Below are 18522 nucleotides of genomic sequence, written 5' to 3'. Positions count from 1 at the left end.
GCTCTGAGCATCCTGTTCTAGTGGAAGGTGTGACTTACCATGGCAGAGGAGGGGTTGGAATAAGATGATTTTTAAGGTCCCTTCCAACCCAAGCCCTTCTACCATTCTGTGATTCTATGAATAAGGAGAATATTTTGACCTTTATTTTTATTTGAAGGAATGGTTCTAATGTGGTTCCTCTGTGACTGAAAAATGTAAGAGTTGCTGCTTATCCTACAGAAATAAACTGTATTGTTCTTGAATATTTATTTTTGCATTTTGTATATTTAAGAGAATTTCCATCTCTGACCACAGTAGAACCAAACAGCTGAGTCTGATTCTCTGTTCTAATCCCTTTTCATCTAGTGCTCAGCAAAAACTGCTTTTCACACTCCTCTCAGGGTTCAGTTCCTGGAAATGTCAAGAGCATGTCCTTGGCTTATGACTGTTTGTTTCTCAACTCTGTGGTTTCTTTTGGGGTTTGGTGCCTCCAGATTACATGCAGTGGATCCTTCCCTGCCCACATATGCCTTGCATATAATCTGTTTTGTGTGATGTACTTCTCTTTTGCATCTTTAGTTATATCTTAGGTTTATCAAAATTAAGGTCTGACTACTGTACATGCTTGTTTCACAGATTCTTGTACAGTGTCACCCAGTCACCCAATCCCAAACAAAATTTTCCCTTGTTTTCTCTTATTTTTGTCTGATTTTGGCTAAAAACTCCATATCCTCCACATTTTCTGAATTGAAGATTGTCACTCCAAAAAATCCTTGAATGCCATAGTTCCAAGCCCTGTTGGAGAAAATATGGTTGAGTCATGTTATAGTTAGAATCTAGAGCATTTATCCTGGGAACAGTTAACAGTTCTTCTAAAAAATGTTTATTGGTTAGAATAGGGATTGTCTTGAGGATACATACTGGTCCATGTGTCATGGGTAATATTTATCTGTGTCTAAAATTTAGCTCCACAAGCATTGGAAATTGAGTGTACAATACCACTGTGGGGAATCTATTATGAAATGCATCCCTGATGTGAATACAGATGTACTGATTATACTGGAAAATTCAAGCCATGCCATTATAGTAAGAACATCTGAATGTAAAATGTCTGAGTCATTCAGTCACTCTCTGAGTCACTGAGAAGAAGTTGCAGGTCTGAAGGCTGATATCCTTCATATTGGTACCTGTTTACACAAGTGAATTCTCAGTAGGTGAGAAAATCAGCTACCCTAATAATAGTTGTAAGAATTTGTATTTTGAGATTTAAGGTAGGTGGTTGAAGTGGTTTCATAAGTTTAATGAACTATGAGCATGTAAGGGAGTGAGCAGGAGGCATTATCAGTAATTCACTCCACATGTGACCAATAATCCATTCTGGGGGGAAGAAATCCCAGAAACCTTCCTGAGGGCTGATACTCATATCCCTACTCACAGAAAAAATTCAGCTCTGCTTTACTCTCTCTCTCAACTGACCCTGTTTACAATGTTATTTTATTAGCTTTGACCAGCCAGCATAACTGTTGGTGTTAATACCATATCAGAAGAAAAACCAGTAGCTTGAATGAGAAGTAAAGCAAAGCAAAAATCTGACTTAGATTAACATGGAGCTCACAAAAGAGCCCTGAAGTTATTTTTCTTTTAATTTGAATTGTAAAATGCTTTCAAAAGCAGCAGTGAATATGATGCTTCTACTGTTTATACTGCAAAACTATGTAAATTACAGTATAGAGTTATGAGACATTGTTCACTTCTGTGTTTTTGCTAAAGAGACACTATGAATTAATGTCTGTCTCTGTTAAAGAAGTGATGCGCCTGAACTGCACTTCATTGTGGCCTGAACTGCACTTCATTGTCATGAGATCTTGAGTTGGAAGGGACCCTAAAATCATCTTATTCCAACCCCTCTGCCATAGTAAGTTACACCTTCCACTAGACCAGGATGTTCAGAGCCCCATCCAGCCTGGCCTTGAACACTTCCAGGGATGGGGCATCCACAGCTTCTCTGCACAACCTGTCCAGTGTCTCACCACCCTCACAGTAAAGATTTTCTTCCTAATATCTAATCTAAATCTACTCTCTTTCAGTTTGAAGCCTTTCCCTTTGTCCCATTATTACTTGTTCTTATAAAAAGTTCCTCTCCATCTTTCTTGTAGGCTCCCTGCAGGTATTGGAAGGCTGCAATTAGGTCACCCCTAGCTTCATTCAAACTGGCATTGATTAATAGAATTATCTTTGAGGAATAATTTGTGTAGAGAGTTCAAATCCCTTATTGCAACAGGTATTTATTTTTCAATAGGCAATATAATTATATACATCCAGTAGATAATTTTTCTGAGAAAAAGCTTTTAAAATCAGGCAGATGCACTATCTTTCATTGTGCCCTTGCATTTACTTAATGCAGTGAAACGATGATTTGTGTATGTGTAACATTGATGCTGAGCAGCTGCAAAACCAGCAATAGTGGAATAATTTTTTGAGGAAAACAAAATGTTTTTCAGGATTGTCGTATTGTTTCGTGTGAAGAAACACACATGGTTGCTTAAACTATTTCCTCCACCAAATCGTTCTTTAATTCTGTAGATCCTGCATTATATTTTGTTGTTTTCTCTGGTTTTTATTCTCCTATTCTGCCTGTGTGCCTGTTTTTTGCCTGTTTCTTTTCCAGCTTGGAGTTTATTATGTGGCCTTTTTAGGCCACATCACTTGAGTGAAAGAAAAAGGTCTTTTGTCTTTTTTCTCCCACAGGATTTTGCATCCTAAGGAAATAGAGAAATGAACAATTACCTGGGGGTAAGGAGTTGCCAGCTTTTCTAATTCCATGATTGTGATCATAGTGTGATCAAAACTTTCTAGAATTGACAGCAACAAGATGCATACACTGTACTGCTGGGTACATACATGGTATAGGAAGCAGGTGATGAAAATCTAAAAGTGAGAGAATACAGGGATTCCTCTGTGTTCCATTGTGCTGTTATGACTATACTGGGTAAAGAAAAAGTGCATCTGTTTTATAATTCTGACTCCAAAAGCTGAGGAAATCAAATGCCCAGAAAAGGAGAACAGGCCAAGACTATGTGGCAGGACTTTTCCAAATTCTCCTGCATTTTCCATCCAAGAATCCATGAGATTCAAGGATTCTTCTGTAATTTGTGACCTGCCATAGATTTTTATTCAGTTAATGTGTCCCTTTGTTACATGGGTCTGTGTACGTTTTAGCATCCATAGTATTGTGTTCCAGAATGTTACAGCTTGTCAGTCTATTGCATGAAGAGCACTGCCTTTGCTTGTTTTAATACCTCTTACTTCTTGCATAGCATTAGGTAGTAAATGTGGTCTCCTCTTTGCTTTGAAAAAAAAATTGGCAGCACTTTCCATGGTCATTTTCACAGTTGTGTAGAATGCTTTATCTATTGCTGTACCTTGAAATGCAACCAGATGTCAATCTGGTAAAATAATCTTTATTTCAGTCTGTGCTCTCCGCAGCTTTCCAAGGACCTTTCCACATAATCTTCTATAGATGACATTCCAGTAATCTAGTTGGAAAGTACAGCAAATAAATGGTCTTGCCTCCTCAAAGGCACTTTTGATAGTACACCAGACACAGGTGAAATTAAATACTTTTTACTGCCCCTGGTGTTTAGTCCAGGATTTTGGAAGCTAATCTAGATTGTAAAACTTTCTGGATAAGGAGTAAAACAAACAAGTTTCTCTATTAGCAAGGATTGCTTCCATTTTATTTGGGCTTATTTTACATAACATTCTTCTTCAGGAGTTTGTGTGTGTGTATATTTGCGTGGTTTTATTATTAAATGTGTAAATTATTTACAGAGGTATCAGTAATTAACATTTACCATCATCTTTCTTTAGAATAACACCTTTGCCATTTGTAATAATTTTGAGTGGAATGGTCTGTGTTTTTCCTATTTCAGACATCTATTTCAGACATCATTTCTTCTGCTGCTACTTTGTTTCTTATAGTACCAGGGTTTCTGAGTGTGTAGCCTGTGTTCGGTAAAGTCTTATAAATGGTTGCAAACCTAAATCCACTAGGCTTCAGATCAAAATTTAGCATTCAAGAAAAGTGTTTGCTTTACAGCATTAGATAAGGCTTTTATAATTTCCATTAAAATCTGATCTTTGGAGGTATGATGGAACGGTTTTCAACCTGCTGGAAACTTCTTGCACAAGCTTGGTAGAAAGCAGAAATTCCATTAATTGGAGGTACTGTCCACAGTGTCTGTACTCTCCTTGCCCTGAACCTGGACCAAACATATCCAGTCATTACCTATTAGAAGACTGCTAGAGGTGAGATTAAAATTTCTAAAGATTCCATCTGATTGCCGCTGGAAGCTAAAACTGAGAGATAAAGAAAACTAATTTCACTCTTCCCCTTGTTTTTTGTATAACATACAAGATAAACAGCAAAATGATCACTTTAGGTGTGCAGAAATGGAGAAGTGGTTTGGGATAGGACCAGAACAAGACAGAGATGTATTAAGGAGGCAGAGTCAGGATGACTTATAAGTGCTTCTACACACTTTTTCATAGCCCAGAAATGAATATGGGACCCTAGAACCTTTTCTCTTTTGATCTGTAAGAAAAGTTGTCTGATATTCCTGCTGTTAACTTCCATTCTCTCAGGCCGACTGGCATATTCACACAAAAGATAGGAGTCCATTACTCTTGCAGTCTTAGTACCAATGAAGATCTTTGATGGAGATCTCCATCAAAGCAAATCAAGATGGTTCTTTTTGAGCTATTTATGCTCTTTTCCTTTTTGAACATGAAGGAAATTGTGTGAAAGCCAAGTTATAAGAATGTAAGATTACCCGTCAGGTAAAGTTGCCTCTCCAACCTCTAAGAGCCTTTCTTGTAAAATGAATTACAAAATTTTGATTATACTGTCATATTGTACTTTTACCTGACATCATCATCTGTGGGAAAAACTCTGGTGTCTAGGGAACCAGTACTTCCATACCAAGGAGGTCTGTTGTTTCCAGGGGGCCCTGTAGAGCTTAGTGACCACAGAAATCAGGAGGTGCAGTGTATAGGGCAGGGAACTGGAGAGATAAAAAGATTAGCTCATAATGAAGTGTGACATTATCCTGTGAAGTGAGATTCTTGCCCTGTCACTGTTGCAATGACCATGCTGAACAAGGCACTTGAATAAAAATTTTCTCTACTGTTCTTTGAACACTTCCAGCTAACTGGGCTCTTCATTTGTATAGCTGGAGTTTATTTGCAATTGAGACATTTGCATCTACAAGTAAAGGCAACAAGAGCTGGTCTTTGAAAATGACATCAGTCTCTACCCTCCAAAAAAAATCACATTCTGATTTTTGTGTCTTAGATGTTATTACTCATTAGTCCTCATAATGTTCACTTTAATATCTCATTGCCTCATTTTTCATGCTATAAAATGAGACTGTGACTGTTATCTGATCTCATGTTTGTCTTAAGCCCATTGTATTTTGCAGTTCATAATACCCTTCCAAAACTGGTAGAATACTGATGAGGCTGTTACTGTTCAGTGACAGGTTAGGAAATGTGTCCAAGCACACAGTGTGAGGGAGCTTACTGAGGAGCACATCATTAGGGTGTGAAAAATGATGATGCTTGTGGTTTTGCACTACCTTGTCACTGATGAAGAGTCACAAACATTAAATGGCACAAACCAGTTGAAAATACTTGGTTTAAATTAGTATTACGGCACCTAATTAGTATTTTGGGCACTGTTCATTAAAGTTAGCGTTAGGAGTTTACCTCCTTTAAAATACATTGCATAAGCAGCTTTCACTGCAATAACCATGTTCTCATTATCCAACTAGAAAATGATGTTTGTATTGCAAAATCAAAATTATTTGCTGTCCAAGTGAACAGTACACCTAGAAATGTAATGGAAAAGATTTTGAAATTATTCAAAAGTTGTTATTACAAATGAATTTTCCATAAAGAGTGTGTGTTTCACTTGACTAAGTCTAGGTTTGCCCTGTATCTTGGGGATAATAAAATAATAGTGACGCTTAGAAAAGAAGGTAAATATGTTGGAAAAAAATAATCTCCTGCTGACAAAACTTAAAGCTAACAGTGAAGGTGCTGAGAGTGTGTATGTTTGTGTGTGGAGACATTGCCATAGTGTGATAGAAAAGACTGCTATTCTAGGACCAATAATAAAGCTAAAAATCTGGGTAAATTGTTTAATGTGCAGCCAGTGCAAGCTGGAGCTATTTGTCATTTTTGAAAAGCACTGAAGAAGCATGCCCAGTGCTAAGTGGTACCTCAGGGCATCCACTGTATAACTATTAGTTTGGCAAATGAGAGAAGTACCAAAGGGCTGTACAGTAAAGCCAGCCTTAAGCAGAAATTATGATATGTTTTGGGCATATTCCACATGAGCATGTAAGGCTCCTTCCTTCATCCCAGGGCAGATTTAACAGGTGTAGTAGTCCTTTCATGACTGCTTGTTGAGGTCTTTTAAAATGGGTTGTTCACTGATAGAAATCTTAAATGGCTTCGTGCTATCTCAAAAATTGAGATTTTTTTCTCTTTTAGGTTTTCCTCTTGACCTTCTTGCATTCAGTGATGTTCCTCTGAGAGCTATCCTAATGTTTTCCAAATTGGAAATACATTTCAGCCCCTGTGGGGGATTGAATATCAGTTTAACATTTGTAAGACTGTAGTATCACTAACTTTGTAGTGTTGATGCTAATGCTTTTTCTCCACATTCTGTCTTTTCTGCTCTCTTACAGCACTGTGTGGAGGAGAGGAGAGTTTCATGTGTGCCAGTGGGATTTGCATCCCAGGGAAACTGCAGTGCAATGGCTACAACGACTGTGATGATTGGAGTGATGAGGTCCATTGTAGTAAGTTTCTTAAACCTTGCAGTGTTCTGCTGAAGTACTGAATCCATTCAGGGAAACCTGGAAGCTGAAGCAGGCTGTTGGCACAGAACAGGAACTTTGCGTAGTGTTTGCATATATTGACATTTGGACTATGTTTAGCTTTGCTCACTAAGGCCACAGCATGTGCTTTTGATCTATCAAATTTTATACCTTGTGGGAGTGAGGGAGCTTTGTGGAAATAAGAAGTATTTTGTTGTTGTTGTTTTTTTTTTCTTTTTGGGATTTTTTTTTTTTTAGTGAATCAGTAGTGTACATCAGAAAGGAGCAATTCTGATAATCAGCTGCAAACTGTTAGTTGTAGCTTTATCCTGGGCCTTGGCATTGATTTTAGACTAGATGCAAGATCATCTGTTTAGAAAGTTCTCTTGGTCTTAACCCTGGATGCGATTTATTTAAATTAATCCCAGTATGTGCTGCAGCAGAACGTACATATGTGATAGCTTAATTTTCATGTATTTGTCTGTGGTAGAGCTTGTCTTTAGAGTTCCTTTGTGTTTTTCTTGGTTAACAAAACACCTTGAACTACAAACACCTTTAGAGAAGTGGAGCAAATGTACCTTAAGAAAACAATGAGAAGGCAAGAGGAAAAAGAACAGAGGAATATGTGGAAAAATTACTAAATGGGGACTATACAGGACATGATACCACAAAACAGGATTTCTCATTCAGACTTTGAAAAATGTCAGACTGTGCAGTTTAGACTCAACTCAAAGATTAGTTCTTATTAGTGATTTAAGAGCCTGGGCATTCCAAGACTCACAGAGCTGCTTTTAAGGAAGTTGTTGTTAGATTTTATCTGGGATACTCCAAGGAATAAATGAGGACAGCAATTTCCTCCTGGTCTCAGTATGAATAAGCCTAGAGCTTGCATTTCCTTTAATAGCCTAAAATTAATTTCTTGGAGGGTGAGATAATGTCTATTATGTAAAAAGTATTGTGTGTTTTTATTTTCTAATTTTTCATGTCAGCGTTAGCTTTAGATTTAAAGTAAGCTAAAAAATTTAAAAATGCCTGTGAGAATATGGCTCTCAAGTTCTATTAGAAATGGGGAAAGAAGAAATTAGTAGTAAAAATGTCTTGAAAAAGACATGTTACATGTCTTGAAAAAACAAGCATAAATTTCAGGAGCTAGTATTACCTTTGAAAGGACACCTGTGTGTTTAATGATACAGGGTTTATATGCAGAGGGCATCCTTCATTAGGATGCTTGGTAGGAGTCGAGGAGAGGGTGTGGAGGTCAAATAAGACTTTCCTGAATTACACAGCAGGAAGAGCAAAACTGAAGGAAGACCTGTTTGCCTGAAAGCTTGCCTGATAAAAGATGCTGTGTTTCTTGCAGTCCTTGCCCTTCTCAAAGTCTTAAGTCACCTCATAATATTATAGAATAGACTGCTCAGAGTCCCATCCAAGCTGACCTTGAATATTTCCAGGAATGGGGTGTCTGCCATTCCTCTGGGTAACCTGTTCCAGTGTTTCACCATCCTCATTGTAAAACATCTATTCCTTATGTCTAGTCTAAAAATACCCTCTTCTAAAACTATTACTCCTTGTCCTATAACAAGAGGCCCAGCTAAAAGTCTGTCCCCATCTTTCCTATAAGCTTCCCTAAAGTGCTGAAAGGCCGCTCTTTCTCCAGGAGAAACAACTGCAGCCCTCTCTCAGCTTTTCTTCAAAGGAGAGCTGTTCCATCCCTATGGTCATTTTGTAGCCTTGTCTGGACCTCTTCCAACAGGTCCATGTCTTTCCTGTGCTGCGGCACTTAGGGCTGGATGCAGCACTCCAGGTGGGCTTTCACAAGAGCAGAGCAGAGGGACAGAATCACTTCCTCAGCCTTCTGGCCACGCTGCTTCTGATGCAGCCCAGGATACAACTGGCTTTCTGGGCTGCAAGTGCACATTGCTGACTCATGTGCAGCTGCTCAGCTACCAGTTCCCCCAAGTTTTCTGTCAGGGCTGCTTTCCATCTGTTCATCCCCCAGCCTGTGTTGATACCTGGGTTGTTGACACCTGACCCAGGTGCAGCACCTTGTACTTGATCTTGCTAGACCACAGGAGTCCCATGCACCCACTTCTGGAGCTTGTCCAGGTCCCTCTGTATGGCATCTTGTCCTTCAGGTGTGATAACCACACCACTCAGCTTGACATCCACACCATCTCTCCTCTCTCCTGCAGCTTTGCTGAGGCTGTGCTTCATTCCTTCGTCTGTGTTATTAATGAAGACATTAGATAACGCTGGTCCCGGTAAAGAGCCCCAAGGGACACCACTGGTCACTGATGTTCTTTGGGATTCTGAGCTATTGACCCTTGGGACATGATCATCCAACCAATTCCTTATCCACCAAACAGTCCACCCATGAAATCCATCTCTCTCCAGTTTAGAGCTGTTGTGGGGGTTTGCCCAGACCCATGTGCAGCAGGTCCTTTTGGATCTGGACCATACAGGGATCAAACCTGCCACGTTGGCTTTTCCACCATGGTTTAACCAATTGAGCTTATCTCAGGGCCAAATTGTTGAATGCAGAAGATTCCCAAGGCTTCATTTGTGTTTAGTGAAGTACAGTAAAATTGGAGTACAAGTAAAATTGTATTTAATTTTTGTGTAAATGGGGATATCCCCATAATTTATAAAATTTGAGCCTTTTACAAGTGGCAGCTGCCAAGTGCCCATCTTACTTAACAGAGTAACCAACTACCTTTACAATGCATTATTGCTAATATCTTGAAGAAAATGTATATTAAGGCTGTTAGACTTTCATCAAGTGAATCTTCTTTCCCTGCAAGGAAGTTTGTATTCTTTTTGTTTACCCTGTCTGTGTGGGCCTGTGGGTTGTCTGCCCTGAAGGACACTGCAGCAGCTTCAGAGGTATGGATGGACACAGGAATGGGGATATGAATGGAAGTCAAACAGTAAATTTATCCAGAGGAAATAACATAGAAAAAGGCAGTTTTGTTTCATTTGCAGGAGGAGCAGTGGAAGAAGCGCAGAAACTGTCAGAGTTACAAACTGATCAGTAAGATTGAAGGTTACCAGACCACTTCATGCTGTTGCATATTCAAAACAAGTGATGTTTAGAATTTACTCTCAGCGGGGTGTTGGTCTGCTTACAGGAAGCAAGAACTTAAAATTTATTTTCTTTTACTGTGGGGTTTTTGTTATTCCCTCTTTTATGAATAATGGTTCTTTTTGAAGTTGAATTAACCATTGAGTATGTAGCTAATGGCTCAGCCATATTATTTTACTTCATATCCTGAAGCATTTCCTTCTTATTAAGCTATAAATTCTGTTTGGACCTTCTAAGATAATGTGAAACTTGAAGAAAGCACTAATACTTCTGTGGGGGAAGGAGAGGAAGTGACTCATGTTCAAGTTCCAGAGTTGTTTCTCACCTAGGAAGTGAAACACTTGGTTGACATTGATATGAAGGGGTAGAAACCCCACTGCACCTCCTGGAAGAGTTCTGCACCTTTCTGTGTAATATCCTTAGAAGGATACCCTGCTTTGAAAGGGGAACCAGTGTGCAGTCATGAACACAGGAGTCACAAGAGGAGAGGGGGAAGTGGTAGCCTGATTCTGTTGTTTTGTGGTTGATCATCTCAGAAGAAAGGAGGCACTTTGGTTCCAGTCCCTGCTTTTTGGGCTCCTCTCTGTTTTCTGGGGAATAATTAATTTAAAATGCCCACATATGCCAGTAAAAATGGGCACAAAGGACTTCCTTCGTTCCCGTGGCTTAGCTCCACCAGGAAGGCAGTGTTGTCCACCTCGTTGTTCTGTGTCTTGGCATTCTCCCTGGAAAGCTAGAGGTCAAGGAAAGGTCTAGAAGAAGACAGTGAAACTGTCTTGTCCCTTCCTAGATGTATGCTTGAAATCAAAAGTTATTACTGATGGGACCAGATACCACAAACCATAATTTCTCTTCAACCCTTTCAGCTACAACAAAGATTCCATATTTTTATTGAACCTGATATTATTCAAGTGTTATGGTTATTCTCAGAGAATATCTGGCAGGTTTTGCTGATGCATCCAGTCATGGAGAAAAAATGTTGAACCCACCCAGTGCTGACAGTAAGAGTTCCATGATGAGAAGGCACCAGGCTAGATCTCCTGAGCTCCAAAGTGTGTTAAGCATAAAGCTCATTTGAAACCATTGTAAGACCAAAGGCAGGTTCAAAAGTAGGGTCTAGGGATCTTGATTTTGCTGTTAGAATCTTCATCTCCACTTAACAGCCACATCAGGTAGTCAGGATTTTCCTAGTAATATGCAATGGTGATGCCTACAACATTTCTTGAGAACTTTTATGTCTATAAATTAATTAAACATTTAGGTCCCTATGTGCAGCCAGAGCACTCTCTCCTTACGGTATTGGTCAAAAAAACACCTGGCAGGGAGAGAGTAAAAATTTCTAAAAATGGCTTTTGATTTTTCATATTCTTCCAGATTAGTTTGTCATAAACTGGTAAACACCAGTATTAATGCAGAGCTGTAAGTTTTAAGGTCTCTTTAGCTAATCTGGTTTGTAGTCAGTACAGGGTTCATAGTTTATATGAATGCTCCAATGCAACCTTCACATTTTACATGCTTTGTTTTGTAGATTGCAGCAATGATGTATTTCGTTGTGACACGGGAAAATGCCTCAATTACACCTTTGTTTGTGATGGATATGATGACTGTGGAGACCTTAGTGATGAGCAAAATTGTGGTAAATGAAAGTTATGTGCTTTTCTAAAGTCTTTAAAATATCAGGACTGTCTAACCCAGTAAACCTTTTCCTTAAACTACTGAAGGAGTAATATACCCTGTTCTTACTGCATTTGAACACAGTGAAAACAGCTCACAGATAATATATGAAATTTGAAACGGTTTAAAGGAGAGTTCTGAATCAATCCAAATCTTGAAGGGTTTGGTATTTATAAGAAATACTACTATTTTCAACTTGCTTTAAACTAATTCCAAAAGATGCTTTGTTGCTAGCTTGACTGAATTTAATTGGGAGTAAAGCAGACTACATGAGGGCACTGCTGGTGCCAACTGTTTTACAGCTGAAGTGTTTTTACATAAGATTGATAGTGAAGTTGTATGTTTTGATTATCAAATTCTGTTTCTTTCAAATTGTCTTGTCAATCAACTTTCCATGTTTTCATGACACTTACCTACCTACCATATGTATCTACCTATACTTAACTTCCATAGGAGAAGTTTTGAATCAATGAAGTTTTGAAATTAAAAAAGAATAATCTTAGCATGTAAATATTGGGAAATGTAGACAGCCTGATTTTTACTAACTTTTGGTTCTGTTACTACACCTGAGAACAATTAAGTTTTCTAAAATAATTTTTGACAGTTAAAATATTATTTCTCCCTTTTTTCCATATGCTTTTCTAAGGAAGAACACAGAGAATATAAAAACTGAAAATTAAGGCACATTTTTTTCTGAGATTTTTTAAAATTTCTTCAAATTCAGCACACTCTAAGACTTTTCAATATTTTCTTGTCAGTTTTGGTTATGTAGTGGGTTCTTTTCCATAAATAATCTTAGTTTAAAGATGATTAAGTTTTTCCAAATGTTGATCTCTCTCCTATCTTTCCTACCTTGACATAGGTTTTTTCTATACAATTTTTAAAATCTAAGTTTTTGTACATGCTATAATTGGTTTTGGAGGAGTGGACTGTGTCTATTCTCTCTGTTTTGGTGTAAAGTCAGTGTGCTCAGCATAAGGCTCTTTTTGCATTTAGGCAGAAAGAGTAAGATGACAATTAGAATGATTTCTTTGTAGATAATTCTTATGGAAAATTCAAAGTACATGCAAAAAATATAGTTTCTGAACTTGAGAAATATTTTGTGAATGTCTTAGTAAAAAGATAAATAGATAAATAGATAAATAGAAATTATTTTCTCTGATGGTTACTGAAAATGTTGGTTAATGAAACCATTCCCTGAGATGGTGTGCCAGATCTTCTAACGGGCTTAACAAATCTTAGAAACTTGTTTATTTGCAAATAGTCACAGCTGTGCAGCTGGGAAAAGGAATGAGCACATCACTATACAGGCAATACAATTAATAATAAAAGTCTGCAGATAGAAAAAAATTCTTAATATAATTTATTAATGCAAAAAGCGTCATTAATAAGATTAGCTAATAAGCATAGAACAATGGATCAGTAATATAAAATATACAAATAGTAACTTAGCATCCTTTTTCTTTCTTCAAATTTGCGTTTTATGTAGATTGCAATCCAGTGACACATCACCAGTGTGGAGAGGGGAGATGTATAACAGCTGATTGGGTATGTGATGGTGACCATGACTGTATAGACAAATCAGATGAGATCAATTGCTGTAAGTTCCCTTAATCTCTAAATTGTTTTTTCTTTCTTTGAAAACTAAAAAAAACCTAAAAAAAAAAAAAGAAAGCAAAACTATAAACTTATTTTATTTCAGAAGTTCACACTTGACAAATGTCTGTTTTCAGTAGACAGCAGCAGCAAACTAAATATTTCTTGCCTTTGTTAAGAAGTAAAGCATTGCTTTGTGTTAGAGCTTCTTGTTAATTACAGAATTAGCTTTTTGTTAATTGTAATGTTCCCACTATTTGAGTAAAAATTGTGTACATTTTTTTCCTTGGGGAAGCTAAGTTTTCATCTCAGGCTGTTGCTAATGCCTGACATTTATAGTGTCAGTCTCTGCAGGTAAAGATCAGTGCAGCTATTGGAAAATTAGCTGACACATAATGAGAAATGCCTTCTGGTTCTCCAGTGCTAAGCACTGTTATCAGCTCCTCCTAAAATAACTTCAGTGTGATGTTCAGATATAGTGCAGAGCTTCACTGAGCTCATTGATTGTCTTTTTAGTATTTTTGTCACTGAGCTCAGAATATTGTCTTTTTAATGTTTTTTGTCTCTCTAGCATGTCACAGTCAGGGTCTGGTGGAGTGCAGAAATGGGCAGTGCATTCCTAGTGCATTCCAGTGTGATGGAGATAATGATTGTAAAGATGGAAGTGATGAAGAAAACTGCAGTGAAAGTAAGGATATGCCTCATTTTACTTTTCTCACTAAACCTACCATTGACTGCTATGTTCCACAGTGCCTTTAGCTAAAGCTGTCTGACAAATTACTTTATTTCTTCAAATAACTCTTGCTAAGGCTGCTTGGTGTGTGCTTTCACACAGGCACTTGTAAGCAGACTTATTTTAGTACTTAAAATTATTTTAAAAAGTGAAGAAGTGGGGGTGATATTTAGCACAGTATTTAGTTATCTGATATAATTAGCTGTCACTTGAAATACATTGTTTGGAGCAATGAGAATCTACTGTTACAGGAACTGATGTCATTTGAGGAGGAATTTTCTCATTAAAATCCTTTTCTTTATCAGAACTTGGGAATCAGAGAAAGAATGTTTTCGTGAGTAAACTAAAGATTTAGTGTGACTAAGGGAAAATTTATGAGAACATGAGTTTTCAAGGCTGCTTGATAGCTATCTTACTATGGACTCTATGAGAGAAGAGGAAACTAAGGAATGGCTGGAGCCCCAGAACATGGTTTTCCAAAGACACTCAGAAAGCAATGCCGTTATGATGATTTCAGAATTTGAAGGTATTTTTCATATGTAATTCTCTTATTCCTGGTAAGGTATAGGTTCAGATTGCAGCCTTCCTTTAATGCAAGAATTATTAATGTCTTTTAAAAATTAATTTTAAATTAATTATTTTAAATAAATTTAAATAGTTGACCTTATGCAGAAAGCTAATGTTGGCAAGTGTAGTGCTTAATAGGACAGGCTATTTAATAGTTATTAGAGTAGAAAAGACCTGTTATCATAAAATAGACACACAGTGTGATTATATAAGCCTTGTTTCTTTAGGAAACCAGTCTAAAAGAAATCCTTTCATAAGCATGTTACTCAATCCCTTCTTTTCACGGAAAGTTCTTGGGATCTTCCTACTCCAATTTAAGTACTTTCATTCCAAAAAATACCTGAGAAGCTGAAGCTGAAACAGAAAAATGTTGACATAATATAAAGGTCTTGCATGAAGTATCTTCTAGTTGTGACTGTGGCAATCTTAAAACCCAGAAACAAGTTTTTCTCCTCAGTTCTGACTGTGCACTTTCACAAAATGTTCACCTTTTACTCTTCTTTTTTGATGTCCAGTCTCAGTCTTATCCTATGAATTCTTTTATCCTTCCTTTGTCTTACATGGTGTGGGCTAGAAGCCAGTGATGTATTTTGTTCTCACTGCCTCTTTTTTCCCTTTTGATGTTGAAGCAATGGTTAAAAATCTTTTTTTGGTATGATGAATAGGTATAGGTTGAAATATTCAAGCAGTAGTATGGGGTGATAATTATCACTACATTATTTCTGCTTGCCATTAAACTGCAGAGCTTTTAAATACAAACATTTTCCTAATTTTTGTTATTAATTCTTCAATGTGCAAAAGTTCTATTCAGTATTTTGCAGTATTGTGTAGAGAAAAATTCTTTCTTTAGGCAACCATATCCCATCCATCCTAATTTGCATGGGAATGTGTTGGCAGAATTTAGATTTCAGTCATCTTTATTTCCTTGCAAAGTCAATGCAGAAGCAAGGCAGAATTCTTGTTTGTAATTTACAATAGTAAATTTTTTAATATTTTGTTGTTTCCTGCAACTGCAAAAAAATGTAGTAGGACATGCACTTATTACAAAGACTTTTCTACTCTACAAATAAAATTTTTAAATTTTGGATATGTCTGTCAGAGTCAGTGGAGTTACACCTAATGGAGTCTGGAGTACTGGTTTTGTTACAAACACAGTAAATATGAGAAATCAGCATGGAAGTTTGAGGTCAGGGTGTACTGACTTCCCCTTGCCTGTAAAAGGATCCTGTGTCCTAGTGGCAGTGTATACATTCAAATATTACAAGTGACTGTTGCTATCTCTATCTGGAAGAGAAAAGTGTTCTCCTTCACTGCATGCCTTAAGGAAATTTAATGCATCTGTCTATGAGTACTGCTCTCATTCACTTTGTGACAATAGACATCTAACACAGATGTATGCACAACTGTTTCTGTGATCTCTTCAAAAGACAGGGTACAGTGTGTTTGTAGAAATTCAGCATTATTTGTGCTAGGATCAAAAGAATCTACCTTATAGCACAGAGATTTTTAAAGTATAGGAAGGAGTTGGAGCAAACTTTAAAAACAATTTTAATGTAAATATTTGGGATAGCTCTAGAAGTCAAAAGGCTTTTCCTGCCTTTCAAGTTCCATTTTGCAGTCAGATGCAGCTGTTAAATAAGATTGTCAATCACTATAGCAAAGAAATTACCTCTGTTGCTTCAATATATAACATGTATGAATGGAAGTAAATCTACTTTATAATATGATAGGTACGACTATATCAATTAGACAAGGTTGTTGTCAAGGCTGTTGAAACTAGATCGCACCCTTTGTATATCCAATGGAGGGATGCATGATTCATGTGCATGGGCAGTAGTGCAATACAAATACTAAGCAATCAGGGCAATAAGCTATTTTAAACAGGATGAGATGATGAACACCATCTATTTAGTCTCTCCTTACAGAATAGTGAACTAAAAGACTCCTTTTGCTCATGGAAGAGAGAATTTAATGGTTTGGAAAGGAGCTAGCACAACTATGAGAGAGAGAAGATCAGGGATTTGTCATATAAAGTAACTACACAAGTAGTTCAGAAACTTTTGATGAAGTGCTGGTTTTATTTATTCTGAAGTCCATTATTAGGACCGTAACATTTTTGGATTTCTTTCTGTTGTTGTTTGTTTTTTAACCAGTCAAAGGAGGTCATTTAGTGTTCATCTCTGATCTTTCTTTAGGATGTCTTTTATTGTCAACCAAATCAATCATAAAATGAGAAGCAGATCAACTAAATGGCATTGAAGAACAATTCCCAGACAGTTCTCTTTCAGCTAGGGCCTATTGTTCTTTTTGCAGGACTTTTCATATTCTGCATGGTAAATGTCTTTCAGAAATCCAAGCCTCTCATTCAGAAACTGGGATATAATTTTTTATATCGAACAGAGGGGTAAGGGAAGTGAGAACTGAACAGTGTTGCACACTTTTCTTCCTTACTGCACTTGCAATGGTGTTGTCTACTTACTGAAATATGTAAAGGAAATACTTAATTTTTATGTAAACACTGTACTCTCTCACTATGCTCCAGTCATTTTTATTAGTCTGGTAAATAATTTGAAAAGTACATTTCTTCTTCCCTCAGATCAAACCCTCTGTCAGGAGGGAGACCAGAGGTGCTCCTCCTGCCCTGATCCCTGTGGAGCTTCTCCCTGTGAGATGAGGAACAGCCAGGCAAACTGCAGTAAGTAGGGCATGTGCTTCATACTGTTACTCTCTTAGGGTGTTCCAGTTTATAATGAGGATGGAGGGTAGAACACAGTAAGTAATACTTCAATTTTCTAGCTAATATAGATGTCTAATGACTAAGCTCTGACAAGGGCAATATTGAAGAAAATATGTCATCGAAACTCTTGATTATTGATGTACTAGGACTGATAGCATTTGACATTGAGGTATTTTAATTTTCTCTTCTGTGAAATGTATTGTAGATAAGGGAGTAGCAGGACCTCTTAAGCTGTAGGACAGACTAAGAAGGAAAGACTAACATTTGGGTTATTTAAAATGAATCAGAACACATGGACCATATATTCTGTTTATTCTTCTCTGGATTATCAGGAATTGCGTGTGAGAGTCAATGTTATTATTTTCAAACCTACAGTGACACTTTTGCACATAACGGAATCTTTCTAAACACAACATGAAAATTCAATCATATTGAAAAGAGCTATCAACATGTAAAGAGGTCTATCCTCCAGCAGCATTTCAGTAGACCACATTTTCTTCCAGAATTCACTTAAACCCGTATAAATACTAAGTATAATAAAAGAGAATGGTATAAGTACATTTCAACCCTTTAATCTTGAATACTGTTATGTTACACAAGCACTTAGAATATTGCATGTACTTTTGTGGTCATCCTGAAATATTGATGGATGTGCAAAGTTCTGTACACGTGAAAGAAAGGTGTTTACTGGCCAAAATCAAAAGATGAGCCCAAACTGATCTGGGCATCTCAGGCAAAAGTGTGGAAGGACAAGGGATAGTTCATCATGAAGGAAAGGAAATGGAGGTAATGTGGGGAGAATTGTTAAAGTCATTAAACCTCATGTACCCCAAAGATGTGACTAAGTGGTTTGAGACAACAGAAACAGTTCAGTATTGGTAGTATGCCAGGATTTAGCAGTGAGGAAAAGCTGGATGTAAAATGAGCTTTGTGATGATCAGATTATGAGTACATAGTAAAAAAAGTTATAACACCAAATGTCAGACCAATAAAGAATGCCCAGTTCTGATGGTTAGCTGAATAATTGGCTGTTGGATCTTCTTCCACCTTCTCTTAAAGATACAGCTATGGGATGACACAATTGTCACACTGTGCTAGTAACTGATGCTAGCAACTGGCTAACAGAGAATGTTAATCATATTAAGGTATATTTGCTCCCAGAATAGACAAATTTATCCATTCTTTTACTTTTGAATGGTATACCTTTTTGTGGAAAACTTTTGATCAATATACCCGGAGTAAATAAGTTTAAATAATTTCACAATCATCT

At 37.2% G+C, this 18522-nt stretch overlaps 1 protein-coding gene across 1 annotated transcript in view; it reads left to right on the top strand.

Moving 5' to 3' along the window:
- Positions 1–18522, top strand: part of CORIN (corin, serine peptidase) — a 116015-nt gene that overhangs the window by 61902 nt on the left and 35591 nt on the right. The window contains exons 6-10 of the mRNA XM_064710351.1: positions 6732–6845; positions 11474–11581; positions 13109–13219; positions 13787–13903; positions 17112–17210. Of these exons, the coding sequence (XP_064566421.1) occupies positions 6732–6845; positions 11474–11581; positions 13109–13219; positions 13787–13903; positions 17112–17210 (549 nt within the window). The remainder of the gene's footprint in view (positions 1–6731; positions 6846–11473; positions 11582–13108; positions 13220–13786; positions 13904–17111; positions 17211–18522) is intronic.

Source organism: Zonotrichia leucophrys, chromosome 4, assembly GCF_028769735.1.
Source record: "Zonotrichia leucophrys gambelii isolate GWCS_2022_RI chromosome 4, RI_Zleu_2.0, whole genome shotgun sequence".
Lineage (NCBI taxonomy): Eukaryota > Metazoa > Chordata > Aves > Passeriformes > Passerellidae > Zonotrichia > Zonotrichia leucophrys.
This window is presented reverse-complemented; position numbering and strand designations above follow the sequence as displayed.